The 25,796-nt window shown below is 36.4% G+C and overlaps 1 protein-coding gene across 12 annotated transcripts in view; it reads left to right on the top strand.

Moving 5' to 3' along the window:
- The window catches only part of BLTP1 (bridge-like lipid transfer protein family member 1), a 114,713-nt gene that overhangs the window by 4,576 nt on the left and 84,341 nt on the right, over window positions 1-25,796 (top strand). For all 12 annotated transcript variants that reach the window (XM_075751092.1, XM_075751080.1, XM_075751085.1 and 9 more), the window contains exons 2-14: window positions 3,263-3,392; window positions 6,933-7,049; window positions 8,728-8,806; window positions 9,330-9,394; window positions 13,853-14,039; window positions 15,205-15,286; window positions 15,913-16,106; window positions 19,978-20,057; window positions 21,290-21,440; window positions 22,403-22,559; window positions 23,361-23,439; window positions 24,226-24,317; window positions 25,196-25,313. In XM_075751092.1, the coding sequence (XP_075607207.1) occupies window positions 3,296-3,392; window positions 6,933-7,049; window positions 8,728-8,806; window positions 9,330-9,394; window positions 13,853-14,039; window positions 15,205-15,286; window positions 15,913-16,106; window positions 19,978-20,057; window positions 21,290-21,440; window positions 22,403-22,559; window positions 23,361-23,439; window positions 24,226-24,317; window positions 25,196-25,313 (1,498 nt within the window). In that variant the 5' untranslated portion in view covers window positions 3,263-3,295. The remainder of the gene's footprint in view (window positions 1-3,262; window positions 3,393-6,932; window positions 7,050-8,727; window positions 8,807-9,329; window positions 9,395-13,852; window positions 14,040-15,204; window positions 15,287-15,912; window positions 16,107-19,977; window positions 20,058-21,289; window positions 21,441-22,402; window positions 22,560-23,360; window positions 23,440-24,225; window positions 24,318-25,195; window positions 25,314-25,796) is intronic.

Below are 25,796 nucleotides of genomic sequence, written 5' to 3' on the forward strand. Positions count from 1 at the left end.
GCATCTTCAAGCCAGTCCACTGCCTGCTTTAAACATACTAAATCCTCTAAACATGCACAACCTGAAAAGCAGGCCCAAGTATTTTAGTTTGGGCATCTTAAATAAAGGATTTGGCCTTTATCTTTCCTTGCTTCAGGTATCTTCATTTGCAGAAAGAAGACTACATAATGCCTTAAAGGACTGATGTGAAGATAAATGAAAGTATTGGGATTCTGTCACTTCTTACCACAGAATCCTTCTCTTTGCCTGCTTCCTCTCAGGAGAAAGCGAGTACATTTTGTATGTAATAACATGGTATGTGGTCAATGAGAGGCCCAAATGACATACTGAGTAGTAAAGATGTGCTTAAGGAGAAGAAAAAAAAAAAGGCAGGAGAAGGCAAATAAACCAAAACACTTGTTACGTTTTTGGACTATATTCTGGCATGTTAATGGAGCTCATTATCTCAAAACAGTAGAGACCTTGAGAAAATACTATAAATAAATGCAGAGAGGTAAATATGAAGTTCTGGGTTTGTCTTGCTATTTGTGCATTTTCTTTCTTGTATTAGCAGGGTTGGTCAGAGTCAGTTTTCCCACACAGATTTAGATCTTATCCGTCCAAGAGTTGTTTCATAAAATTTGCAAAGTATACTGTTACTTCAGAAGAATAGAGTAGCAGTATGAATGTAAATTACAGGCTCATCAACCTATGGGTCAGTGTTCCTGAAGGAGTGCAACAGTTAATGTTTGATTGCAAATTTTGCCCATAGGAGTAAACGTAACAGAGGGTGGATGAGTGAAAGCAGCTGAGAGGTATGCACAATTTAACTGTATGGGTACTATATGTAGGGCATGGAAGATGAAGGCAGATAGGTGCAGGACTGTTAACAGAAGGAAATGCTGGTTACTGAATGTAGCTAATATCTTTCTTGAAAATACTGCATCTCTTCCTCTTAACAATCACGATCCAGATCCTGCCTCTCCATCCTCCGTGCCGTATAAATGCACAAGGACATTATAAAGTGTGTACTACTTCAGTCTCTGTGCGCATCCCCTTTCTATTATACTAATTCATTTGGCTAGAATTGCTTCGTAATCTAAATGGATTAAGCACCTGCTTCCTCTGAGACACGTACTGAGACCCCACATCTAGTGCAGGTGTTGCTGCTGCCTGTTTCTGGGTACTTACACTTTCATTGTCATCATAGTCTTCCTCAGGTGACTGAATCAAGGGTGAAGGGTGCCCATCAGTGGGGCAGGGTGTTAAAGGATCAGCTGTGGAGCTCCAGAAAGATGTGTTGACACATGATTGACTGATGGGGCATTCCTGTGTTTATTTACATGAGAATAGCAAACATATTCCATAAAATTTATGAGGATATCCAATTTATGGTTATGAATAGTGACAACAAAAAATTATGAATATGGTCTTTATTTAAATAAGTAACTATCAGGATCCCATGAGTTGCAGTCTCTGAGTTGTCTTGCCACAGTCCTATTAAGAGCATAAGAATATTTCATGTCCTGCCTCAGCATCACGTAACATTGGGTGGTAATTTCTTAGGAAGAAGCCACAGGTTGCTTTCTTGAGGGATTAAACAGTGGTGGTATTTGTTAAGGTGATAGGCTGTCCTCACTGACTGACAGCACTTCCATGGTGGGCTTGATGACAAAAGAGTGACCCTGTTGTCCCTTGGTTAGAAAGGGAAAAAACAAGTTAGTTCTTCCTTTATGCTGAAAGTGTTGATTTTGGTTTCTTCAGTTACCCGGTCACTCACGGGTTAAAGGCTCTTAGAGGCTGCCTGCAGAGGCATCATCTGCTTCATAATACAAGTTGACATGTGGGTTTTTTATTAAGGTACCGTGATTGTCTTAAAGCAAATCACAATGCCATTATGTGATTTAATTTGCCGTTGTAATGTCCCCTCTATAACAAGCGCTCCACTTTGTAGGGGAGCTATGTTAGGAGCTTCTTTATCATCACTACCGGAAGTCATGTCTGGTCTTTTGGTGGTCGTTTTTTTTTTGTTGCTCTTTGTTTCTGTTTATTGCTTTCATGTTCTTTCCTCCCCGTTCTATACCTTCTTACAGAAGAAGTAGTGACCAGATTGTTAGCGCTTACTCTTGGGACTCTACTTCTATTTTAGTTTAAAATATAGGCTCTTAGCTCAAGGTACTTTACCCAAATGTAGGGGCGAAACAAATGCATTAAAGCAGGGTTGTGGGTTTTTTTTCAACTTCTCCTGCTACATTTTGTTTTCAAGTTATAATAGTGAGAGATACTATGGATGTTACAGGAAAAAATGGATCAATTATTAGTTTTATTGTGAACACTTTTAAATACTGACTATTCCAAAGATGATATGCTGCTCAAAAACTAAGGTCTTACCAATGTTACTTAATTTTATGTTCTAGAGCTCTTGATGAAGAGCATTGAGTAGACTTTATTTCCTTTCTTTATGAAGTCTTCATTTTTTTTCTGAGGGTTGAATACTGACAGGAGCTGGAAGGTGTTTAAAAAAAAAAAAAAAGCATAATTAATGCTTATTTTCTTGTAAGAAGGCTTGACAGATAACGTCCAAGGGAGAAGACTTCAAATGAAACTAATGCAAGTTAAATACTGCAGTGTAATTACAGATGTTACTGAGTTGAGCTACTCCCTGATAATCACATTTAATTAATATAACCCAGTTGCAAGTTGATTTGTGGGTGGTTTGAATAAGTGTGTAAGATCAGAAGGACTGGTCTTCTGTTTTCTGTAACAGAAACACTATGTAGTCACTTTTTATATGATGCAGTGGATTAGGAGGTTATGGGAATTTTCCATAGCTCCTGAAAGTGTCTGCTTCAGCCTCTCCTCCTGCAGGGGCAGCGGTTTCAGTCTTACATTGTCTCATACTCCCTTTTTGAATGTTAGAAGGCTTAATACAGACTCATTTTTCCTTGTATGTTTGGTTACCTTTCGACCTACTGCTATGGTACAACAGTTACATATGCTGTATAAGGCAGGGTACTAAATTTTGAGAGCATATCCTGGCATTCTTTTGATCTATTTTAGGGAGGCACATGCCTGGAAACTGTTTCAGCAAAGATGTGTGGAGCTCAAGAGTAGAAGAAAGGGTAGCTGAGAATCAGGAAGATGTTATTGAAGGAATAGAACAAGTAAATTCATAGTTGTGTGAAACAGACTGTTAGAGATTATTTAACATGGTACGTACTCAGTTTTCTCCAAACTGTACTGTGCTTGTTACTCATTTTTTGTTTGTTTTTTTTACCTTCAGTTCTATAGGTGCTGGTGCAAAAACAGTTTAGCAATGGATCAAAGAAAAAATGATAGTTTTGTCCCAAGTATCACGCAGTTGGAAGATTTCCTAACAGAACATGACTCCAATGTTGTTTGGCTGTTAGTAGGTAAGGTGGATCTATTCTGTTTTGGTTAAATGGGTTTTTTTGTGCGTGTACTTTTAAATGCTTCTCTAAATGCTGACATACCAATACCAAATTTCTTACCAAATTACATCAAAACATTGGAAATAGATTTTTTTTTTTTATTTGTCATACAGCTGTTTAGTGAGATATGGCAATGCTACTTAAGTAATTCAGAAAGAACTACTACTTCAGAAAGTGCTACAACACTTGGGAGATGTCCAATGTGCGAAGGACGATGCTCTACAACTGCTACTCTACAAAATAAGAATTCACAGACCTTTTCTCCATGAAATAATTTTTTTCTAACACCAGAGTAAGATGGTGATTAATTATAATACCATAAAAAAGGATTAGCATGGTAGCACATGACAGGCAGATACATTAAGTCTGTTATACCAATATGTACATATCTGCCATTTAATATGCTGTAAATTGAATAGTGATATAAAACTGTTTTGTTTAATGACATATCTTCTAGACTTACTTGTGTGCCACAATAAGCCATTGCATTCTCGGTTATGGGCTATTTTTGTAAATGTGCCTGATCTAGATATGATGGTTTTTTAACATTAATGCTATTTATATTTGTGTGTAGGTACTTTTATTTTTGGAATGTATGAACTGGTGGGTCAGGGAGAACAAAATAAAAATTAAGTTGTATTCAGGTCCAGATGAGAGTGGTAGAAGTGTGTGATGAATTCAGACTTTTTCCAAAGGTAGATAATACCTGCTTTTCAGCTTTGATTCTTAAACCTGGTGTGAGGGGCAGCACAGGAAAAATAACTTTATTTTTTGACTTCTGGGAAGTTAAATCATGTACATTGTCTGTTGACGTACTGGAATTATTTTTTTCAGTAGCCCAAACTGAATGAAAATGACATAGGCAAGTTAGCTGAGGGTGCCTTCAAAATATTGTTTATTTCACTTCTAACATGTTGGCATGAAATGTTCATACTCAACATAAAATTCAAAGTGTAATCAAGAGGAAAGTAAGGGAAGTCACCATGCTGATAGTTGCTCATGGTAAAATGTGGAACAGATCTGAAAAATTTGTCTCTAGAAGCTTTGACTTTAGACTTAGAGATGTTTGGGTCTTTCACCAAAGAACAGAAGTATCAGATTGCACCTACAGAATTATCTTTCTCTGGTTTTCCCTCTCTGTGCTGGATTTTTAGAGCAAACTATTAGTAATTCTACTTGGAAAGTATGTAGGATATAAACAATTTTGTGTAACAGCTGTAACTTAAACCTAAAAGCTTTGCTTAGCTTTCTTACTTACTTGAATATATTAAACTTACAAATTTCTGTTTCACAGAAGGGTGGGTAGAACTTCGAGAAATAATATAGTCAATCCCCTTTTTCTACAGGGAGAATGACCTATATACAATTATGCAGTTTAGGGGAGCTGCTGATCTCTTTGTAAGAAACCACCCGGTATTCTAGAAACAATTAGACAAAAACCAGAAAAAGCTGGGTAGCCTCCTGTTATGATGTTTGGATAGAAACATATTAAAGTAATATTTATTAACTGACTCCGTTTCAACCAGCCATTCCTCCTTTGGTTTCATCTGCTGAGGTATGGTATCCTGTTATAAGAGAACAAAAAAAGATGACGACGGTTCCTTCTCCTGAATCCTGAAACAGCTAACTATTGAGTCCAGTAGAAGAGGTGATGAATTCTAGAAACAAACATGCTCCTCAAAGAGCTGTTGCTCAATTCTAGAATAATTTCTAAAAATCACATGCGATAAAATTTTCCAAATGTAATTTCTAAAATGTAGTTTCAGTGAAGAGGCTTTTAAAAATCAAGAATATAGTAACGAGATGAATACAGTTTATGGGATCTGTCACTTATAGTGGAGACTAAATTTGGTGAGGGAAAAGAAAAGGCTGCAATTTGTGACAGAGATGAGACTGGTGGTAAAGGCAATGCATTAGGACCGTAGTCCATGGAAAGTGCACTAGTTTGCTGATTTTTTTCTCGGTATATGTTACCTTAAGAAGGTACCTTCTTGGCTTTAGGTAACTAGAAGTTAAGTATCTAGTTGAACTTTAATATCAAATTAAGTTTTATTACTGAAATGAGACCCTTTGAGTGTGAGTCATTCCACCTTTCTCCCTACATTGATAGAGGACCAGCAGTGAGTAGCTTACTCATCTGAAAGTGAGAGGAGGTAAGCGCTGTCCTTGGAGTGTGCCTTCACTGAATGCAAAGAGCAGTTTCTTTCCTTGGGTGCAGCTTTAACCCTCCCTGCCTTGCTCCTGTGTAATCACCCACACAGATCTGATTTGTTTTGCATGTCAAGGAAATTACCTGTCGAGTGTGTGAGCTACTTGAATTTTGGCCATACAGGATCCATTTTCCAGTCACACAAGTCTTTCTCTTCTGCCTTCTCATCTTTCAACAAAGCATAGGCATTGTTACAAAGCAGTGGAGCATCCCACTGCAAAAAAAATTAAGGGGCAGTAAAAGGACAGATTGTTTTTGTAATTTTTTGTGGGATTTTTTTGCTTTTTTCTTGAGTAATCATCTGAACTCTGCAGAGTGAGGGTGTCATACCCGTATGTCTTTCTGCACCTCAGCTTTCCCATAAAAGGCACAATTAATCTGAGTTTTTGAGTATGAAGTGTATACATAAATGAAAAACTTCTTTAGAAGTTCAGTTAGTATAATGAGTAGAGATATCGCAAATACAAAAATTGCTTTCTTTCCTACTCTGCTTTAGATGAAACAGTATGGTAATTATCAGTAAAGTGAGTTAGAACTAGCCCATTCCCTGGCAGTCCCATTCCTTTAAGTTCGTCCTTCTGGAAGCTTTGAGAACCCTTGTAGTTAGAAATAGGTTACTAGCTCTTAATCAACTAAAGTAAAAATTACTTTGGGGATTAGCAGACCTATTTTTTTTTTTAAACATGTTTCTTACTGGATTGCCATTTCCTTTTCTTCCCTATCAAATTCCATGCTTGAACTGTTGACAGATTTCTGCTGACCCGAGTACTGGTACATTTCTTTCAAGATACAGCAACTTAAGAAATGTTTTCAGATGTGATAATGTTGCTTCCTGTGCTAAGGTCTGAAATATTAGAAATTTAATTACAGTTCATGGTGTGGAGAAGGAATGTAGTATGACTTCTGTTGTGGTGGGTGCTGTGTGGGATAATGAATGTTATCACTTGATCTATGAAATTTAACTTCTTGGATGATAAGGGATGCAATGAACTGTGTGTTGCCTTTTGCAGGTCCTTAGGAGGATGTTTGGGGATTTTTTGGGATTGGGGATTGGAAGAGTGGTGAAGAATCTATGCTTTCCCTAACTTTCCATTTTGCCTTCTTTTTTCTCCCCATCTCTTTATACCCTTCTCACACCATCTCTGAAAACACCCATTACAATGTCCCATCAGTTCCAAAATTTTTTGGAGAGTAGGAAGATTATTCTTGTGCTTTATAGTCTTGATAGGTAAGGCTTTTATCTAGGTTGGCATACTTAAAAAATATTTTAATTCGTTTTAATCTTTCAACAGCGACAATATTGTCTTGTGGATGGATTATCTACTTAACTTACTATAATTCCCGGAACATTGGACTCATTTTAACATTGGTTCTTAACAGATTGTATAAACATGGCTACATCCATATTGGTAAGTAATTACTGTAATGCCACTGTTTATCTGCTGCTTTTTATTATACCTCAATTTGCTAAAAACTCTAAGATCAAAGTGTTCCTTTGTTAGAGTAATGTGAAAATGATCAGCATGGGTTTAATTTAAGAAGATAAAAAGTTCAATATTATGCTTTAGGGGAGGATTCTTGGTGTAGGTAGGAAAATACCCCCTTTTTCACTATTTTGTATTAAAGTAGAAGATTGACCTCAGTCCCCCATGGAACCTGCCTGAGCCGCTTCTGAATTTTTCTCATGATTTGTTGTTAAGAGGTGTAGCTTCCCACTCTCCTGCACCTTTGGGGCAGATTATACGGCATCTGTAGCATGGGTAGTGACCGCTGGAATGGGCTCAGAGGGGCACAGTGGACTCTCAAGCCTCAACTCACTGTTACGGCAGTGTCCTTGCTTTCTAAATAAGCTGTCAGAACAACTGATCATGTTAATTCATACTGGGACTGTGATATGTAGAATTTATACTGCCTAGAACATTTGCATTGAAATCCATTAACTTTTTTTTTAATATTTTAAAACATTTTTTAATAAAACAGGTCAGTACAAATCACTTGGGCACTCACCCACATTACAAAAATATCTGATGTGGAGTCACAGAGAGCTGTATCCCACAACCTCACTCTGACTGCACTTTTAATTTTCTTTCATTTATTCTTCCACGCCTTCCTCTGTCTGCTTCCCAGAATGGCAATGACTTTAGTTCTGGACTATTTCTGCAACTATTGATCATAAATGTAGTGAAAACTTAAAAAAAACCCCAACCTACCCATGCCCACCTGCCAAAGAGACCCCTGCAATAATTTGCTTATGTCCTCAAGAATTTAAGAACTGTAATCCAAACCATTTTTAAATCCAACTTTTTGAACAGCAATATAGATGAAATAGTTATTGGCTGCTACACTTGATCTATGGGCTTTTATTAAAATTTCTCTGTGAAATTGCTATTAAGTAAAGACAGCTGGATATAGCTTACCAAATATATGGTGTTCTTTATAAACTTAATCAGTAAGAAGAACATAACATTAATTAAATCCCATGATTTACAGCTTGACTTCAATCGATTAATGTTGATTATTTTTTTTTAAAAAAACAAATCAGGGTTTACTTACCTTTCTGTGGGTGAGGCGAAAAGCCTTAGGAAAAATACGGGCTATTGCATTACCTGCTGGTCTTTTCATGCTTATTAATCCTTCCTGCTGTAAACACAATTTGTCATAATAATTGGACTGAAAACTTTATAGCCATTTGAAAAATTATGTTGTCAGGAATCTTTATTTCTCTAATCACAGTCTTGCATACAATGGTTTGATACTTGCAGGTGTTCAGAATAGCTTTCTCAACTCTTTTTCACATGCTTCGCAAGGCACCTGAGTGTTCCTGAGTGACTAGCGTGTCTCAGGGTTGGTTGTATTCATGGATGGTGCCAAATCCAGCACCTTTGAGTTGTGTACTTTTTGTCTTGTATGTTTTGAATCTCTGACTTCCCTTTTCCTCTGAAAGTCAGTGTGTTTTCAAAGGGAAAACTCAAGATACCCAGTAAACACATTTTGGATAATTGAATACTAATTATATTCTTCCTGTTCAGAAAATAAAGCATCAACAACTTTAGGCTAATGTCCGATAAACACTTTCTCTCACACTAGGTTCCTTTTCATTCTCTGTGCTGTCTGGAAAAGTCATGGTTCGTGAAATCTATTTCATTACAGAAGACATGTCTATCAGGTACGGATTTCCAAGGGAGTCACTCTTCTAAATAGCAATTTCAAATACAGTAAATGTATATGTCTAAATAACACATCTCAAAATACCATCTTACAATTGACCAATAAATATATTTATAAATGTTAAAAAAGAAAATGCTTTAGACTTTGATGTCTTTCACACCTTCATGCTCCTGCTCTTAAGTCTGGAAGATATGTTTTGGCCAAGTAATTTGCATTTATTTATTGGAATTGAGAATAATTTGTGTCATGAACCGCTAGTGAATAGTTGGTAATTTTGATTCTTACTGTTAAATTTTGAAAGCTCTGAGTAGGCAGTGGATATGGGATTTTATACAAGTTTCAGCTAATGCAGTAAGTGTGTAATATTATACTGTATGCTTTATGCTGAAATGTTTTGTGCTTTGCTTGTGCGCTACTGCAACTGCAGATCTCAGCCCTGCATAAGGCAAAATGTCATGCAACTGCACACAGGATTTGGGATTATCGCTCAACTTCTGTTTTATCTAACTTATTTGATTTAGAATTCAAGATGGATTTATCATATTTCGCTGGTGGAAGATGTACAACCCTAAGCAGAAACAGCATGGTAGGTTTCCCAAAAGGGTTTCAAAGTTTAAATTAAGTATACAGATAGCCTACAGAAAAATGCTTCCTTTGCACATTTGGATGTGTGTAATTGATTTGTTAATATGTGCCTGAAGTACATTGAATCATCAGAAGGTATGGGTTCTTTTACCTGGTTGATCTGTGTTAGTAGACTAGAACAATACAAAGAAATAAATGCAGAATTGAACCCTTCTTAAGACAAACCATGAACCTTAGTAGTAGCCTTCATTATCTGTAGTCTAAGCATAACTGACCCTGTATTGAAGTTTATAACTATGATAAATAGAGACTTATGTTCTGGAAGTGATTTTAGTTTTCAAGTTTTAGTGTTGTGCTGTCAGTATTTTAGCAAAAGTGTTACAGTAGGGAATGTTCTTTAGTATTTGACAACCCTGTGTCTTGATAACATCTGTGGTCATAGAAGTGGGAAGTGTCAAAAATTAATTTATTTTTCTTCTTTCTCTGTGGCTGAAGGAGGACAATTAACACTTGATGCACGAGATTAATTGTATCTGCAGAAAACACTGAGAAAACATAAGTAGCCTTGTGATGTGTGCTTAGTCATTTATAGGATTAGAATCTGGTTGAATGAGTCTCAGGTCCTGCCTCTCTCAACTTCTGAAGCATCACAGCTCCATTACTATTTCAAGGGGGTCCAGAAATGGCAACTGTCTGCAGTTGAGGAGGGCACTAATTGAGAGGGTCATCGAGCTTTGGAGGGCTTTGTTTTCCCATCTCCCCTTTCAAAGTGGCCTCTGATGGTGTGAAGCCTCTTAGACTTGTCAGCAAGCTTGTACAGCTGTTGCTTTGTCAGTACCAACTCAACAGCGGTAGGAGTACTGCATACACATTATGCAGGTAAATAGGAGACACTGTTCAATCTAGTAATATGAATTAGGAAGAGTTGCTCACCTCTTTTTACTGAGGCATTACTAAGCCTCTGAGCTGATAGGACAAAATTCAAGTTCTTTATATGATAAGAAGACTAATTCAAAGAGTGAAACCCAGTCTTATAGTTAATTAGATTTTTCCAACCACAGGTTATTGTCCAGCAGGTTTTCATAGAATTGTCTTTATCTGATAGTTAAACCATATTTCTCTAGTGGCTCATAGAATGAAAAAAATGAATTTAATGTAATAAAGACAGTTGTCTCTGTCTTTTATGGTGGTATTTTTGCTTGGCAGTATTGCAAGGCTTTAACCTTTTCTGCTGGCATTTAAGACTGCATAGTTAGTGGACAAATAATCCAAGTAATCAAGGAGGTCAGAGGAGTATAGGTCTGACAACAAAGTAACGTGAATAAAATACTCTCTTAAATAATTACTTGTTTTCCTAGGAAAATATAACTTCAGCTTGCAGGTTGTTACTCCTGTTGGTAAGAAAAATCCAGTATTGTTCCACATGCCCGTGGAATATGTTCATGTGTTATTGGGAATGTTTTTCCCTGCTAACTGCTTTCTAATCACATGGCTTCTCAGCCTTCTTCCTGATGAGCTGAAGAATGTGGCAGTGCCTGCTGGTTGCTGCTGACCCGCTAAGATCCACTGACTTTGCAAGTCAGTCTTAAGAGAATACACAAAGTCTTATGAGAATACACAAAGAAAGAAAAACTGAGCGAGGAACATGATCTGAGATTGGTCAGAGAAGAGTGAAGGTTATTAGGAAGAGGCGGCCAAACTCAGAACAGTTTCCTGTGCTCTGGTGTATGTGCTTTGCAAAATGCTTTATGGTATGCTCTTCCTATTGAACTTCTGGTAGTCAATATGTGTTTATGATCACAGGGTAGATTACAGTAATGGATGCAGGGAAGCATGACTATTAAACCTTTGTATCAGGAAAAGGAAAGATGAAAATGCTTTGCATTCTGTTTTTTTTTCACGTTTGTTTTAAAGCAAAGAGAATTATTTTGTTACCACTGTTCTGAGAAGATGAAAACTAACCTATCAAAATTCATGCATTGTGTACTTGCCCTCTGGAATCTAAACTAAATGTTGCTGTAAGACTTAGGTTGCACTGTAATTTAAGGATGCTTCTCATAAAGACTTAATCACAGTTCCTTGCATAAGAGAGGATTTGAGCTACAAAGAGTTTGGATAATGATTATTGATAACTTGTAATGAAGTTGCATTTTCTGCTTTGTTTTTTTAAAAGTTCCTCTGTTTGACCTAGCAAGTGCAATCTGCTTTTCTTCACAGCACTATGTTTGTACTAGGCATGTCATACCAATGTTGAAAGAACTTCACAGAAAGTCAAGTATGTGGGTTGTTTTCCTCCTTGAGTGTTAAGTTAAATCAGACTGGGACTTCAGAGTAGGTTTTGTACATACTTGAGGAATGAAAGTGCTTTAGAAGCAAAAGTTGGAGGATTGTGTTGTGAATAGGGCACACCCAGATGTCTTGGCTTAGGTGCCACAGCAGCTTATCAATTTTCATATTGTAAACCCATGTGGTGTAGTTTGTGAGGTACTTTTTGAAGGGGGAATACTGTTTTGAGAACCATTCCTCTACTTTTTATTGTTGGGAGTGGCTTGTTTTATGTTCCCATTAAGTTTTATGTAGTGGGTGTATTTATGTTCAATTGTTTGGGTAGGTGTGATACAAACATTTGAATAAATAATGAATAAATAGTACATCTTGATTAAACTCTGTAGGAGACTAATGTCAAAACCTTGGCTACATTAGTCACCTTGATTCCAACAAATGTTGGTAAAACTTCAGTATTTTGCTATCAATGTGGTAGGTAGTTTTACATGATCTACCTATATGCTGCTTTGAATCATTTAACTATATGACATTCAGATGTGCTTGTCTCTTTTTTTTCCTTGCTTTTTTTTTGTTTTCCAAAAGTGTCTTAGGCAACCAAATTGATGTGTGGAGGTCAAATCTTATTTTTGTTATTAGGAAAAAAGAGATAGTTGTCCTTTTAAATCCCATTTAAAGAAATGAATTACTAGATATGATTTCATTTAGTTACTGAGGTCTAATGCTTGCCTCCAGGAATTGAAAAATTACATTTATTTGAGTTCTTGATGATGCTGAGATCTCCCAAGTGAACAATTGTGTATTCCAGTCTTTGTCCACGTCATCCTTTGCCTATATCGTACTGATGCAAATTAATATTACCAACAAACAGATTTGATAGTGTTTTTATGAAAACAGGAAGGAACTGAAACTGGCTCATTAACTTTTTTCTCTGTCTCCTGTTCAAGAAAAGTGTGATGTCAGTTCTTTCTGGAGACTTATTACACTTTATATATATATACATATATATATCTCAAAAATGATATAGAAATATCTGGTAATTTAGGCGTGAGGGGTAAAAGGTGCATTGCTGTGTTTGGGACAGAGTGTATAGATGCATAACATCAGGGGACAGATGAGTTTGTTTGCAAAGAGTGAATTTAATAAAGCAGGTGTCTCTAAACTTTGGCTCTTGGGCAGCTGCGTTTCTTCTCTTGACACTGACCACCACAGCAACAGTGTACGCTCTGACTTCGTAATTTCTAGTGTCTGTGGGAAATGTTGCCTTCGGTTTGTACCCCCTGAGTTAGAGGTTGGGGACTGCTGTAATAACTGTTGATAATTCAGCTTCCTAAAGTCTGTTTGACTTAGAAAGACCAGATCAGGTTTTAGAGCAGCTCAAGTCCCTTGAGTGAATGTGTAACGGGCGATCTTTCAACTGGATAATTAGGAGGAAATTGTGCGAGCTTATTCCTCACATTAACTACATAATTAGGTCATGCTATCGAAGGCAAAAGTATCTCAAAGTATGTCACAAACAGCTATGTGTGCTATCAGCAGATGTTAAACTAGTTTTTAAGTATCAGTGAGTTAAGCTGATGTTACAGTTAAAATTTCAAATTTATGAAAACATTGACTGATTGTGCAAAATGAGTATACTACTTGTTAGTTCTGCATATTGACGTTTTCTATTTCTCTGTAAGAGAACACTTTTTCCCAGTTAAGGCTTGCTGTACCACAGAGCTTGGCTAGAAAACCATTCAGTTTTTGAGATTGAATTGATCTTAAGTACTGACATCTGTGCTAAAAAGCAGAAGTTGATGCCGAGGCTTCTGTGCTGTGTATCAAGAGGGATTTTTGTTTGTTCGTTTTCATATATGAGACTGAATAAACCTCATTTACCATTTTGTACAGCTCCTGCCTGGATTTATTTTTGGATTGTGACCTAAGGGTAAAATGCCTTTCAGGTTTTATATTTTTTATGCAACTGTCTTATTCGCAAAATCAGTTTTACTGTTTTGCTTGGAATGGTGTAATTATTTTGTTGAGGTTTTTTATTGCTTTTTAATGTGTACTTCAGCAGCTGTTCACTACCATGTAGATTGTTTTTTGCAAAATATGCGTATTTGAAAAACTGTAAATATTGCAAGGGAATGTTGGAATAGAACTAGAAACTCTTTTCCTACTGTTTGTTTAGATCCAAAGGCAGAAACACGACTATATATTATGGTGAATGACTTTGAATTTCATGTGTACAACCGTTCTGAGCTTTATGGACAACTTCAAGAACTATTTGGCTTGGATCCCACAATCATTCCAGCAAAGAAAGATGATGAAAAAGCACAAGTAAATGGGAGACAGAGAACACATACAAATCTTGAAAGGTAAATTATTATTCATTTTGCTATTTTGTTGATGCTTTGTTCTGCAAAGTGCTGAACTAATTGGGTAATGTTTTGTTAACATATGCTCTGGAGGCCAAATGGTTGAAGCACAGCTGAGAGAGAAATTGCACTGACAAGCCTGACAATCTAAATCTTTTTCCTTTCCTCAGACTTTCTACCATAATAATTAAAAAACACAACCAAACACTCCTTGTTTAATGATCAGAGACAGGTTGAAAAATCTATTTGAAGCACACTGTGGAAAGGGAGCATGTGTTGAAGAGGATTATGCTTGCAGAATAATAATGGTATTACTCAATAGAAGTAATAGTTGCTCGAGACATTGAATAGACAAAATGTGAGGATATGTATGGTGTTGGGAGGACTTAGTGGTTCTTGAGCTTTAAACTCGAGCTGATTTCACAAGTTGTCTCTTGCATAGCTACACAAACCTTCTTTTCTTATTTTATTCCTCTTTTTGGGGTACCCCAGAAAACACGGTGAGGGTCTATAAGGAATTCTACGTGGCTTATGTGTAGTGAAGTCCGGTATTCAATAAGAAGCCTGTCTTTGGGCAGAATCACAGCAGACTGATTTATTGGCAGGAGCAGGGAAGATCTAATGAGACGAGTCCTTCCACTGCTGCTGGCTAGGCCAGTATATGTTACTATATTACGTAGTGGGCAGCTTCAGGGTGCTGTGGCAGTCCTAAGTTTGGGTAAAGGCTGGCCATCTGAGCCAACCTCTTCATGTTTTCATCTTATGCCCTTATTGACAGGTGCAGGAAGGACTTCTGCTACTGGTAAGTGAAAAATCCCATGCCAAAAACCTAAAAGGATTGTTTTAGGAATATTTAGAACAGACCAAGTTCCTTTGAGGAAGATTTCTTTAACTATTGCCCTGTGTTAAACATCGCACACTTGTTTTCTACTTGTGTCAACTCAGTATACCAGCACCCAAGGCGTAGCTGCGTGTTCTTCCTGCTGTTCTTCCAGGCTCTGGAGGAGGCTGCAGTAGTCTGCTAGCAGGTCCCTTACAGGAGACGCTCCTGGGGGAAGGAGTGTACCCTGAGACCTGTGCACTGAAGACCCCTAGAAGAAAGGTTGGTTAGTTATTCTGCAGAAAAGACAAAATAATAAGCCCTTTTTTTTTTTTTCCCCTATAGTGTTAAAGTAAAAACAGAGTCTCAAGATCCTTCTTCTTCGTGGAGATCACTTATTCCAGTCATTAAAGTCAACGTGAGCACGGTAAGTGAGACCCTGATAATGAAAATATTTAGCAGTATATCCTTAAAATCAGGCTTGCTGTTCATTTTTCTTATACATTCTTTTTGAGTTTTTGTTCTCCTTCATGCTTCAAAAAAGTTTTAAAATTACACCACCAGTGCTCCCTTGATGCAGTCCCAAATCCTGCTGGTGCTGATGGAAACGTAGTTATGTTCTCTGTTTTGGGAAATACTTGTCTCTGAGACTTTTAATAATTTCGGGAATATCACCAAGTAATTAAGCTAGGTAATGAGTGTGGTACAATGTGTGGTGTGTTGGATTCTGGGGAGATGTTTGGGTTTTTTCCCTTCATTTTTCTTTTCTTCCCTGCATCTTTTAATAGGGATATTTTGAAACATTCCTTAAAATTTGATTTTTCGTCCCAGAAAAAACAGGAAAACTGTTATTGAGATGATAGGAGGTAGAATATCGAGAGTTTAATGTACAGGGTAGTATTTTTACACATGCACAGATTATGGCCAAGATTTTTGTCCATAAACCAGCCATTTGCATATGGCTGGTTAAACTGCATTATTATAGCTTAGTATATACATATGTATATAAAAGAGCAATGCATAATGGGTAATTGGGTTTTCTCTTTGATTTAGGGTCGCTTGGCATTTGGGAATCATTATCAGCCACAAACACTTTGTATTAACTTTGATGATGCTTTTTTGACGTATACCACAAAACCACCTTCGAGCCACCTTGATCAGTTTATGCACATCGTGAAAGGAAAATTGGAAAATGTTAGAGTCATGCTGGTTCCAAGTCCAAGATATGTTGGTCTTCAAAATGATGAGTAAGTTTTGGGGGTTTTGTTTCCTTATTATTTTATTCTTTATTTTAAGAAAACAAATAAAATATTGGTTGTGTTTCTGTGACTTTATTTTTGTTTGTTTGTTTAGACAGTTGGCAGTTTTACCACTCTGAAGGTTTTAAATGTTAGATCTTTGAAACTATTTTATTTATGGAGAAAAGTACTGATTCTCTATCTCATTGTAGATTTTTTTTGTGTGTGTGTTCTGCTCTATGATTAATATCCTGCATTCAACTTTTATTTTCCTTCACTCAGGTACTATAGCTGTATGCAGGCTTTGACAGCACTGAATTTCTGGGATAGATGCAAGGTTTAAGGTGTTGACTTCTGTAGACCTGATTTGCATATGGTGTGGAAAATATTTTTTAAAAATGGGAGAAAGCTGTGCAATACTTGCAGTAGCAGATATCATGTTATCTTTGAAGGCAGATTGTTGATGCATTTACCTCTGCATATTCCGCATAAGTGGGGTTATGCAGCGTTAACAAATTGTATAGTAATGAGTCAAAAGAAAGGGTGCTTGCATAAAATGATCTGACACTAGGATTCTTGTTTTATTACACTTTAACCAGCAAGACATTTATGTGCATACTGTATTAACATTCTTGATTGATTTGGTGTGAACATCAGAGCCAGAATTTTCTGCGTTATTTAATGCTTACAGTATTATAAATTCAACAGATGATTTGGACAAAACTGCTAAATTTCGAAGTCTTTCACAGGCATTATTTACTCAACAAAAAATAAATTATGTATACTATCCTTGGACAATTAGATGTATGAGTTTATGTAAAATGATTATACCTATTTTATACCTCCTAAGCAATGACTGAATTATGATGTTTGGAAATAAACTGTACCTTAATTGGCTTTGTATCAGCAAAATACTGCTGTCTATAATATGCCTTTATATGTTTTCAAATAGCATTCTGTGGATGTGTACAGAATCTTACTCTTCCAACATGATGACAAAGGAAATTTCTCCAATTAATATTGAAAACAAACAAGATTGAAACACAATAGGATTAAGATACTCAAACTATTAGCTTTTTCTCCTGCTTCCGCTAAGTATTTTCTTTTTATGCTGTTACCATCCCTACAGCCCTTGATGGCTGAAGGATGGCATGTGTGCAGAAACCATATGCCCTAATTTACTGGGTAGATTCAACAAATGACGCAGTTCACTGGAAACTGGGAATGTTTGAATCTATAGAGCCTGCCGCCTTCTGCTTCTTTGGCTTAAAGATTAAGCCGAGTGTCTTAACTTTCAGAAACTCCTGCAGGCAATGCACATATAAAAACTAGCTAAGTAACATGATGAAATTTTAACAGACTGACTAATCAATACAAACATCAAAAAACCCACCTTGAAAACTGTCATACTATATTACAAACAGATGCCTCCATCACTTCTTGCAAATAAATCCTCCAAAATCCAAGGAAAAAAATGATTGTGCTAGGAAAAGCAGATCAAAACAGAACAAGATTGGAGATCAATGACTAAGTCAGCAGAATGAAAGTGGTTTTGGGTTTGTTGTTGTTTGTTTTACTCCTCATCCCCTTCCATTTATTCTAAGACCTCATAGCTTTCCTCCAGAAAGTGGCGTATGGCAAACGCGACAAGGATGACACACGGTAGTGGGTGTTTGACAGGAGGATTCTGTCAGCTCCTAAAGCTTGCCTGTAGATATTTCTCTCCTTCCTGTAGCTAAATGACAGTTGCTGTTAGGCTGTGGAGTGAAATCAAATTGTCCATCTTGAAGAAAGCTTAGCTCAAAACCTTTTTGTAATTCTATTTAAGATAGTGTTTTAGATTAAAACAAAATTATTCTAAGTCACTATAGGTAAACACAGAAGTAAACAATTGTTAAATCCGGCCTATGCATTCATACTTTACTGTTTTAATAAACATTATTGCAATGTAGTTTCTCTAATGTGATTGTATAGGCTTAGATAAATGTGTATATAGTGTTTCGAGATATATGCACTCTATGCTGCCAGGGAGGGGAATGCACTTCATGTGAAAGGTCTATAGTATTTTGGATTTCATGGAAAAAAACACATACTAGACCGAGCAGCAGGAAGTGAGTACAGTTTTCCATCGTAGCCGGGCCACCTTGTGCTGTGGCTGGCTGACCTCATGGTGAAATGCTGAGCTGCTGAAATGAGATGTAGCCTTTGCCTGACAATGAGTCCCGCTGAGGCTGTAGTCGGACAATGGCAAATGATTGTGTTGGATGTAGAAGTTACTGTCAGGCTCCTCAGTTTTGCAGGTGGTTATGTTATATGAGCTTCCCCTCTCTTGCTTTACAAAGCAGAGTGGCTTCCTTGGAGCCCCCGTTGGTGGTACGCTTAGCTCGAGAGGCTGACGGAACTCGCTCACACTGCTGCGCCTCAGTGCGCTTTCCAGTCTTGCTGACCTGTGTGTGCCTGCTGAGGAGTGTGGGCAGAATAAACTGAGCTCTTCCCGTGAACTAGTATTTATATATCTCTAAATGCTTCCCTTCCTGCTTCTATTCCTGAACCACTAAACAATTTTTTTTTTCACATCTTGCTCTATTTGCATCTCATTGGGGAGGCCAATTCTGGTTTTGACAGGAAAAAGAAATAATTGGAAAATTGGGAGTGAATAGAAAGTACTTCATCTTTCACTGCTGTTGTTACTCTCCAAGTAAAATTGATTTCTTCCTGTTCTGTTGCTTTTGAAGAACTTCTGGCAGTACATAGGACCTGCATCTGCTGTTTTCCATGTTTTCTAAGCTTCCCTGCGTTTGAGCTGTGGTAAAATGGGCAATGTACTTCTGACAAGTCTCGCTTTTAAATCATGTATTTCTGTCATTGGAATTTTCTTTTTTTGTTAAAAGGGGACAATTTATAAAAGTGACTGAAAAGCGGCAAACCCGTCTTCTGCAGTAAAAATAGAATTTTCACATGATAATATTATTACTACTATATAATGTAATATTATGTAAATTAACATGGTAACATTGTAAGAAAGGGATTGTAATATACCAATATAATAGTGTTAGGAGAAGTGTTTTGTGTATTAGTTTTATGACTTAGATCCTTTTATATTGAGGGAAATGTTATTAAGGAAGAACAGCCTCTTTTTTTTTTTTTTCATAAACTAATGTTCTAATTACTGAAGATGTCTTGTCCCTTTGGTTTAGAGTGCTATTTCAGTAAGAAAACAATTAGCAGCTGAAGGAACAATATAGGACAAGGAGAAAGGAACTCTTGATGGAAAGAAACATTGAAAGTAAAACTTTTGATAGTGGTTTATAATACCTGAGAAATGTCTTTGTGGAGAGGAACCTGGCATCTTCATGACTGAGTTAACTAAATTAAGTTACTCTGTAGTAATAATAATAATAACAGCAACAACGTAATGATCAAGTATTTTTTTGCAAATTAGGGTAGACATAGCCTAGAATATGATAGTTGCCTTTCTGATAGGAGACCTGAGACCAGACAGACTTGAATATTCGCAGTGTTTGTTTTCAGAAGCTCCTTTAGTCTGTGGCTACAGTCAGCAAGGCTGCTGGCAAGACCAGTGTAGACACATGGAGCTGGTGTCTTGGGATCACATCAAGCTTGAGTCTTAATCAAAAAATCTTCCTGGACAGGTACCACATATACTGTATCTGCACCATTGGCTTGCTTGATTCAGATAGCAGTTTTATTGATGATTCTGTGGTTAAATATGTACTACTTATAAGCTACAAGTGAGCCTGACCTATGTAATCCCTTCCATTATGCTTAATATGTTGCATTAAAAATTACTTGAATTCATAAAGATTAATCACAGTGCATTGCTTTTTAATCTTTATCTTTGCACTCTTTTCCATTACAGGCCACCGAGGCTGATGGGTGAAGGTTTTGTTGTAATGCAGTCCAATGATGTTGACATCTATTACTATATGGATGAACCAGGTACCTTCTGTTAAATACAAAGATAAAATTTTAAGGGATTTGAAGGCTATTTCTTTATTTGTCTGGACTTGCTAGACAATTTCTTTTTTTTTTATGCTGAAAGAGTTATTGTAATGTTTTAGAGCCAAGAAAAGTGTTCATAAGCCTACTTATGAACACTTATAAGTTCATAAGGTATTTTTTTCTGTAAATGAAAAAAAATTTACACTGAAACAAATGGGAGAGAGTTCGTGTGTTTCATGTTTATAAAGGAGTGAAATTTTGAGCTGTGGTTTTTTTTTTAATGGGTGTTGTCAGCTTCTAGACCATTTCATGTAAAAGGCCTGGAGAATTCCATAGACGAAATAACTGTGTATGTAGAACTAACGTTTTTATCAGTGAGTAGTTTTGTATAGAAATAAATACTCGGACGGCAGTGCCTTCCACAAGTCTATAGGCAACGTGGAAGCAATTAATCTTGATACTTATTCTTGAAGTTATGTTTTAAGCTGTAAAATTAAATAATGTGGGTTTCCAAAAGCACTTCAGGAGTGGGGACAATTTATAGTCAATGCCTACTGGGGTTTTTGGGAAGTTTATGTGATGCATCCATTTCTCATTTTTGCCGTGTCTGTCTTTTTCATTTTAAATCCAGTGCATTATATTACCACTTTATTTTGTTGAAGTGTTTTTGGTTTGCAAAAGCTTTTGCTCTGACTCCACTTAAAGTATTGCCTGAATCTTGAACAAAGGTAACATGTTGAATAATGATGTATACTGGTGTAGAATAGGTGGCAATTTTGGATCATTGCTGAATGACTGCTTGAATTTTTACTAGCATCTCTGGGTCTACAATAGTAAGTCTTACTTTTTATTTGCTTGCGTGGTCTGTAAAAGTGATTTAATCTTATTTGTTTCAAAACTTGGTTTGCAAGTAGGATTCGGAACTGAATGTGGATGTATGAAAGCCTGTATTGGTAAAAAGCACACTTAAGAGCTAAAAATGCTGTGTATGTCAGCATTTCAGTGACATCAGTGAGCAGTGCTTCAGAAAATCCCGAGGATTTTTGGTCATATTCTTGCCCTTCCCCTGGGAGTCTGCATTGAATTGTGTCTTGATATTTTTGTACTGTAGTGGTCTCAAATAAAACTGACATCAGGATGCTTTAATTGTCTTGTGCTTAGCAAACATTTTTCATGCTAATTTGAAGCAGCTTCCTTTAATAATCTGTTTATTATATTATGTAATACAGGTCTTGTACCAGAGGAGACGGAGGAAAGTAATGACGGAGAAGCAAACAACGAAGACAGCAAATTACAGGATCTGCCACCATGTTGGGGTTTGGACATTGTTTGTGGAAAAGGAACAGACTTCAACTATGGACCTTGGGCTGATAGGCAGAGGTATTATCATGGTTTACATCTTCAGCTCTAATCTTTAATATCTATTATTATTGAGAAAACATTCTAAAGTTTCCACTGTGTGATTGCTCAGACTGCTAATTTGTATGGGGTAGACTAGGCAGTTTAAACCAGAGTCCTGCCGCAATGGTATTAGTATTAATGAATTCACTGTCGTTTATCTTGTTGGCCTTCCAAAGTTAGGATCACTCAGTGAATTTTTGTTGTTAAATTAATAAATTATGTTCCTAATTTTTGTAAACAAAGTAGTTCTACTATTTATCAAGCATTACATACCTAAGGGTTTAACCTTTTTATTGGTTACCTTTAGGCTTGTCAAGCTCCTCTTAGCTCATGGATAAGAAAACACTGCATATTGATGAGAAAATTTTACGGAAGTACGAATCTGGCTATGAAAATAATGGAGGTGGGATAATTTATCCCTCAGGAGAATCAACCGCTTCATGCAGTCTCCAAAGTATCTATTATCTAGCTATTTTAGTGACCAAACGTGAGGCCAGAGCTCTACTACTATTCTTTACTTAGCCCTCGATGTTTTGTGCATGAGTATCTCTCGTGGAGACAATAGGATTGTTTAGAGAGTAAAGGACTATTAAGTAAAAGTGACATAATGAGTGCTTTCCTTCTTTTCCCCCTGTTAATTACAGATTGATACTTCTATTGACCTCCATTAGTTCTCTTGTGAAACTATTATGATTAACTGTCTTTTAGGGGTATGAGGATGGCAGATCAAAGAGTAGTCATTAGATATGACGAGAGTCCCACGATGAAGACTTCAAGAAAATGTTCTTTCTTATCACATTCAGTGGTTGGCTAAAGACTTAGCTCATTGGAAAATAACTAAGTGAACCAAATAAATGCGTAAATATTTATAAATGTATATATATTTCTTCAGTGAATAAAAAACTCTTTTTTTTTTTTTTTCCTCTTCCCCCCCCAACTAGGGATTGCTTGTGGAAGTTTTTCTTTCCACCAGACTACCAAGTTATGAAAGTCTCAGAAATTGCTCAGCCGGGGAAACCAAGACAGATCCTTGCTTTTGAACTGCGGATGAATATTATTGCAGATGCCACCATTGATTTGCTTTTTACCAAAAATAGGGTAAATAATGAAAACTTACCTAGAAAATAACTGATTTACTGTGATTACACTGTGCTTTTTGGTTATGCATATTTTACTTGTCTCAGGTGTTTATTATAGAGCTATGGTTTTAAAAGCTAGATTTTTGGTTTAGTCTTCCATAATTATGGGCAACCTCTTCAAAAAGTAATATTGACTGAGAGGCATTAATATTTGTTGGCTTATTTTAAGTTCCTTTTAAGCCTTAAAGCTCCATCTTAGGCCATGCCAGCTCCTACAGTCTTGGGGTTTCATGATCTGAACATTTCCTGTGCAATCTTCCATTATGATGAAGCTCACCATGATGAAAAGATAACTTCTTCTGATATTGGATGAATATCTGATATTACCGGAGAGATGACAGTGGGAGAACAAAAGATACATATGTGTAGGGATTTTTCTTTCACCTATTGATACTTTTATAAAGGGGATATAGTGTGACTGCCTTGTACACCCGTTTTTTTCTTTTTTTGTGACTGAAAGGGTTAGAAAGCGTAGTGTTAGAAATATATATTCATCTGCCCTCTTAGGCCTTGGATCAGAATATCTTATGCTGTTTCTATTAATGGACTTGAGACATCGTGTTAAGCCTGCATATGGTGTTATTTGATATCATTACACATAGATGTTTCATTAGTAATTTTTCTGAAGGCAAGAAAGACTTAAGTCATCCGGTGCCTTAATCCAGGTGTGGATAATGATAGCCAGAGACACAAAGTACACTGGTTGATGCAACAAGCCTAGAAATAACGTTTGGACTTTTTCTCCTTTCTTGCAATACAGGAAACTAATGCTGTACATGTAAATGTTGGTGCAGGATCATATTTGGAAATAAATATTCCCATGACAGTAGGTGAAAATGGTGAGTTTAGGCTAAGCTTAATTTGTTTTCTTAATGTTTTTCCTGAACAGTTATCTTAATTCCTATGTGTGTGAATATCTTGTAGTGTTTTGCCTTTGTGATTGAGGTGTATATTCATATGTAAAGGAACAAAAAGTATTTCCTAATACATTTCATTGCAAGATATTAAAGCATGTACATATTTAAATAGTTAAGTTACCTCCATGTTTTGTTTGGGTTAGGAAACACAAATTCCTTAGCTGCTGCACAATGTATCATTTATCTGTGTGTGTATTGAAGCAGATTACAGATACATTGTCAACTCAAAGCAGGAAAACATCTTCAGTAGGATTAGTGTAGTAGTGGTGAGAAATGAGTTAGGAAAACAAATTTAATAGTAGTTTGTTTAAACAAAACAAACCCCAAAATCCAAGGTAGAGATAAATGTAAAGTTATAGGTATGTTTCTTGCATTTACTCATCTTGTTTGAAGCCCTTTGCTAAATTGTTTGTTCTCTTGATTCTTCCTGGCATATTTGAGTCTTATTCTGCAACTTAAACCCAGATCTCCAGAACCTGAGTATTTCCAAACCCAGCAGGAAAACTGTTGTCATCCCTCCTACATGAAGGCAGAACGTGTTAAGCTCTTAATTGACAAATAGTAGAGGACAGAATTATTATAGTACTAATTTCTGACATGATATTTCTTGATTGTTAGTAGAATGCTGAAATCACTGGTGAAAATTATCTAAATATTTGTGTAGCATTTATGTCTGAATGATTATGTTTTATATCTTTTATCTGCTAGGCTATTCACCTACAATTAAAGGGCAGCTTCTACATGTTGATGCCACCAGCAGTATGCAGTATCGGACTCTCTTAGAAGCTGAAATGCTAGCTGTAAGTTTGCATTAATAAGCACAAAGCTTCAGTCTCTAGAGGATTTTTAATAAAGAACATATTTATTTTTCTGTGGAGCAGTTCTTTAGGTTATTAAACAATACAGAAATATGCCTTTTGAATCTATTTTGGAAGACCTTAATATGTAAGGAACCTACATATACGCACATAACTGTGCACATGTGTAACTTTGTGAATTAGATATTTTATATACCAAGTTATATGCATATTGAAAGCAGTGGAGGAATTGGAGTATCACTTACAGATCCTGTCTTGTTTGGGGCCATGTGTTCATATAGACTTTACCTTAATAAATGATTACACTTGCTAGCTGTGCTACAGAATGTTTGTGCATAAGTACATAAAAGTACTTCACAGTGTTGAAACTACTTGAGACAGAATAATGCATTATTCTTTTGCTTGCCTAGTACTTCATTTCTGCAGTGCTGTGATTCTGGAGACTACCTTTCTCACTAGTTTTTAAATGACCTTATTAGAGTGATGTTCCCAATGTCTAAATTTGAGCCTCTTATGGTGGAAAAATATTGTAGGCTAAGGGATTTTATCCTTAGTGTATTGTGAAAAGTGATGCTTTTAATGAAAACTTTGGTTTATAAATTGCTTGTTACATCTACTACAACAGATACATCAGAAGTTTGTAAGTATACCTTTCCAAATAAATGAATGCACTAATACTTGACCTTCAAACACAGAAAGAGATATTAAATTATTAAGGAACTGGAGAGGCCTTCTGTTCATCCCAGCAGGACAACAGTTTTAATTATTCAGCAGAGTACATATGTGAAAACTGCTGAGCTACAGGGTCAAGCACTGTCATCTTTTCAAGTAATTCTGATGCTTTAATATCTTGTTCACAGTTTCACATCAATGCCAGCTATCCCCGGATATGGAATATGCCACAGACATGGCAATGCGAACTTGAGGTTTATAAAGCAACCTATCATTTTATCTTTGCTCAGAAAAACTTCTTTACAGGTAACCACTTTACTAAATAAGCTACATATCAAATTAAATGTTCTTTCTTTACAATTTCTTTTAAACTTTTGCAAAGGTTTACAAGGTCAGGTACTCTTATTTAACATATTTAGGACTACCACTTGTTTCTGAGGACAAAGTTTCTGATGCTTTTTGATGCCTGTAAGTGTACATGATATTCTTGTATGTGAGCAGACATACCAAATAATTTAATTTTCTAACATGTAAACTAAATTTGATCTGTAGTTAAAAATAAATTCATCTGAAATTTAAGATCGATCAGACCTAGATTTGTTTAATATTGGTCACCTAGAAAGTTGATTTATCTGATACCTCTCTCTTTGGCTGACAGATTTTCAACTACTTAGGCTTTAGGTTGTGTCCCTGTGGCTGACAGATGATGAAAGTAATTTGCTCCTTAGGATTCTGGCTGTAAGGAAGAATACATGCACACAAGACAGTACAATGTGATACAGCATCACC

Source organism: Balearica regulorum, chromosome 4 (assembly GCF_011004875.1).
Source record: "Balearica regulorum gibbericeps isolate bBalReg1 chromosome 4, bBalReg1.pri, whole genome shotgun sequence".
Classification (NCBI taxonomy): domain Eukaryota; kingdom Metazoa; phylum Chordata; class Aves; order Gruiformes; family Gruidae; genus Balearica; species Balearica regulorum.